The sequence below is a fragment of the Equus quagga genome, chromosome 2 (genome assembly GCF_021613505.1).
Source record: "Equus quagga isolate Etosha38 chromosome 2, UCLA_HA_Equagga_1.0, whole genome shotgun sequence".
NCBI lineage: Eukaryota > Metazoa > Chordata > Mammalia > Perissodactyla > Equidae > Equus > Equus quagga.
Genome location: NC_060268.1, coordinates 105,553,880 through 105,557,940, shown reverse-complemented (window position 1 = coordinate 105,557,940; position 4,061 = coordinate 105,553,880). Strand labels below are relative to the sequence as shown.

Below are 4,061 nucleotides of genomic sequence, written 5' to 3'. Positions count from 1 at the left end.
AGACTACCACAGAAGCCTGAGACCTGCATGTCGGGAGCTACTCGACAGTGATTCAGTGGAACAAGCATGCTTCTCCACATGGGAAGGTGAGGATATGATGGAGGAGCATAGTGCAATAAAGCGTATCTTGGAGCAGATGCGCCCATGACAGTGGAGAACTCCAGCAGAAGGAGCTTTTTCTCAGCAGATCGAGGGCTGCACTCAGGAGAAGCTGCCTGCTCCTGTGAGCAGGTAGAGTAGGTCGGCAGCAACATTTCATGTTAGGTGGGTATTTACCCACTGTGGGATGCAGAGCCAGACATTTCATCAAAACCCTGAGTAGTCCTGGAGTCAAGCTGTAGCCCAGAATTGGGGGCAGTGAAATGTGGTTGTTTTATTCTATCTATCTGCTGCTTTTGGGGATTCAGTGGCCAAACTGCCATGTAGCCTTGTTGCGGTATGAAACTTTCTGGGCTTTAAAACATGGCTTTGCACCCAGGGACACTGGGAACATGGGGTGCATATTCACCCCACTCTGGGAAAATAGAGTGTGACAAATATTTCCTTTTCCTCTCCTTTCCCCTGTGCACAAAGTAAGCTCTATTTCCTGGAAGATGCTAGCTGTAAGAGGAGGAAGTCCTGCTCCCCATGAGGGGACTCGTGCGTGTGCCTGGCATCAGGGACTGGGGTAGCTTGGTGGGCCCACTGCTGTCTACTGGAACAGAAGCAGAGGCTCCTTCAGGCTGCCCTGTGGGCAGTGCCACGCAGGGGTGAGCAGTTTGGTTGCATGAGCAGCACTTCAGAGAACTTGGCCCATGGCAGGTTAGTAAGAGAGATACATCCCACCCTGCAGACCTGCAGCTTGGTGTTGAGATGCTTGAGCCAAATACATTGGAGAAGTGATTTATTGAGGGGACCAAAAACAGGAGAATGTTCACTGAGCTTTGACGTAAGAGTGATTTCACGGGTGCCATGTTCGCAGAATATCCTTCCTAAGTGAGCTAATCTGTGAACTCCTGTCATTCCCCATCTCTCATGCATGGCAGCCTGGAGCCTCAGGAAAGTGAAGTAAATCCTGGATTTACAGCTTATTATTGAGCTCTCCAAGGTCTCTGGTCTCCAGCCTCTTCTACAAAATGGTTGTGCTAAAGCCGATCAGCTCTAAGGCCTGTGTCATTCCGTAGGTCAGTAATTCATCAATGATATTAACTGAAGGACAGAAAAAAATAAGATAAACAAACTAAACTTTCACTTAAGGTTGAGAGATCATCAACAATAAATTTGTTCCCATTTTTAAATACTTTGCCACAGCATTTGGAAACAGCATGGGCTTTGAGTTTGGGCAGATCTAGCTAAAGTCCCAGCCTTGTGACCCTACCTTCCTATGCCTCAACTTCTGCTTCAGTAAAGGGAGGTATAGAGGCAATCTAGCACTCATGATTATTGTGGGGAGGAGTAGGAATACCGATTTTCAGTGACCAGCATGGTACGAAATGTTAGTACTGTCTTCAACAGATGATGATAATGTTGGTGATGATTTGCACCATAGAATTTCTTCCATGTTTTTAAAAGAATATTAAAAGAGAATGTTACTGATATTACTGTTATGTTTATTTACAAATGAATAATATTGTAAAGCAAAATAGAAAGTTTTATCATTATAAAAACTTTAATAACACTCTTTGCTGCTCAAGCTATATTTAAGACTATATTAATGTTCATAATATTCCAATTAGACTTTGAGGAACACATAGGAAACATTGGTATCATGTGCCAAGTGAGTTACATGCTTTATCTTACTCATTTCTCACAAGAACATGAACAGGTAGACCCTGTCATCTTCATTTTACAGAGAGTGAAAGTGAAGTTTACAAAGGTTAACTAACTTTTCAGGAGTTAGAACTCAGGATTGAACTCAGGTCCTTCTAATTCAAGAATCAACTTACTGGACCACTTTCCTATCTGCTTAGCCCCTTTTGTCAGGTAGAAAGTAACTTGATCTTGTGCTTGCCTAAACTTCTGTGCTGGCTGTCATCTCTTTATTGTAGGTTAAGACCAGCAGGTGATGCTGCTGTGGAAAGAGATGCCTATGGAAACGGAGAATGGGACAAGTGTCCAAGAATTCACCTTGGAGGGGTTTCCTGTTGTCCAGCACGTGGGAAAGGTCCTCTTCATGGTGCACCTGCTGGCGTACCTGGCATCTCTCACAGGCAATGTTGTCATAGTCACCATCACCTGTGCGGACTCCCGGCTCCAGACACCTATGTACTTTTTCCTCAGCATTTTCTCAATTGGTGAGTGTTGTTTCACAAGTTCTGTTATTCCTAAGTTGCTGGTCATCTTTCTTTTAGGCCGGCAAACAATTTCCTTTCCTGCTTGTTTCATACAAGCGTTTGTCTTCATATTTCTGGGAGCAGCAGGTTTCCTCCTCATGGCAGTGATGTCTGTGGATCCGTACGTGGCCATTTGCAAGCCTCTGCATTACCCGACCATCATGAACCTGAGGACTAGCCTCCTCCTGGTCGCTGCCTGCATTGCTTTGGGCTTGACTCTCATCACTGTTCTGGTGGTGAAGGTTTCCCAGTTATCCTTCTGTGGTCCCCATGTCATCCCTCACTTCTTCTGTGACCTCGGCCCCCTAATCCATCTTTCCTGTTCTGACACTAGATCTGTTGAAATGTTGGTTTTTGTCCTCACTTCCTGTATCCTTTTGGCATCCCTCATCATAACCATCATTGTGTACAGCAACATAGTAGTCACAATCGTCTGTCTCCCATCAGCCAAGGAGCGACGGAAAGCTTTCTCCACCTGCTCCTCTCACCTCATTGTCCTCTCTCTGATGTATGGCAGCTGTGTCTTCATATATGTGAAACCAAAGCAAACAAACAGGTTGGAATCCAACAGGGGAGCTGCCCTTGTGAACACAGTGGTGACCCCGCTGCTGAACCCTGTCATCTACACTCTGCGGAACAAGCAGGTCCACCAAGCTCTGAGGGAGACTATTTGCAGAATCAAAATATCAAGATAAAAGAAAGTCACATGACCTTGGAGTGGAAGGCTTCAGAGAACCATATATCTTTATTCCGGCAGTGGAGAGTCTCTGGCAGACCTCATTTGACCTCTGTTGGCACATCCTAAGCAAAATGGAAATCTCTATTTTTTTCAAGGCCACATTATGCCTTGCTATGGATAACTATCCTCTCCCTGAACATTCCACATATTTATCATAATTGACTTTAATTGCAAAATCTTTTAATGAATTTATATTCTTCCCTCTGATTTAAACAATGTGTTGAAATTTTTAAAATTTAGTAATTTCTTCTCTTTTTATTTCACTTCTCTCTAGTCATACACATGGTTCAAGAGAACTAATAAGTATTGACCAAAAGGCATTTAAACAATTTAAATGATGAAAGATTTTATATTAGCTTGTGCTAATGAAGGAACCGATGGAAATAGTAGCAATGCTCAGGTCCACATTCTCTCCACACCTAGCCCAAGGAAATAATAGTCATAGCACTCTTCACCTGGGATATATATGGTTTGCATCAGATGGGCTCTTAATTGCTGTTCTTGGCCCGTGGCTTAGCTACACATTTATGCATCACTCCTCTGCTGGAGAGAAATAGAACTGTTTCGATCTTGAACCATTCTCTATGGAGCGGTAATACCTACAGCAACCCAGAGCTGACCAATACTCCTATTTTTCTAAATTATTTATTCTAGCTCCAGCCCCTCAGATGCATGGTGCATTTTTATAGTTCGCCTTTATTCTAAAGCTGTTACTACTGAATGTGTGTGTCTATCACGGGAAGGGACTGTGAATCTTTGGAAGAAGTCATATAGATATGGAATAAGTATGATTTCTTCCAAAGATTCAGGGTGATGGAATCTAAGTTATTTGCTTGTCTACTTCATATTACTAATGAAAATAAATTAAGCAAATCAAACATATTTTCGTGGTGGACTTGTGTTATCAACTACAAGATTATCTTCTGATTGATAATCTAATCTACTTTAAACCTGAAATTTCAATTATCTCAATCCTTAGCTCTTGTACACTTTGATATTCTATTTCCAGG

The 4,061-nt window shown here is 42.8% G+C and overlaps 1 protein-coding gene across 1 annotated transcript; it reads left to right on the top strand.

Moving 5' to 3' along the window:
* Positions 1 to 2,044: 2,044 nt before the first annotated feature.
* Positions 2,045 to 3,007, top strand: LOC124233720 (olfactory receptor 6C74-like). The gene has a single exon (XM_046650852.1). It carries the CDS (start codon positions 2,045 to 2,047, stop codon positions 3,005 to 3,007), a length of 963 nt encoding a protein of 320 aa, XP_046506808.1.
* Positions 3,008 to 4,061: the final 1,054 nt, after the last annotated feature.

What these genes read in the sequence shown, in the direction of transcription:
- LOC124233720 (XM_046650852.1), top strand. Translation starts at nt 2,045, where the DNA reads ATGCTGCTGTGGAAAGAGATGCCTATGGAAACGGAGAATGGGACAAGT.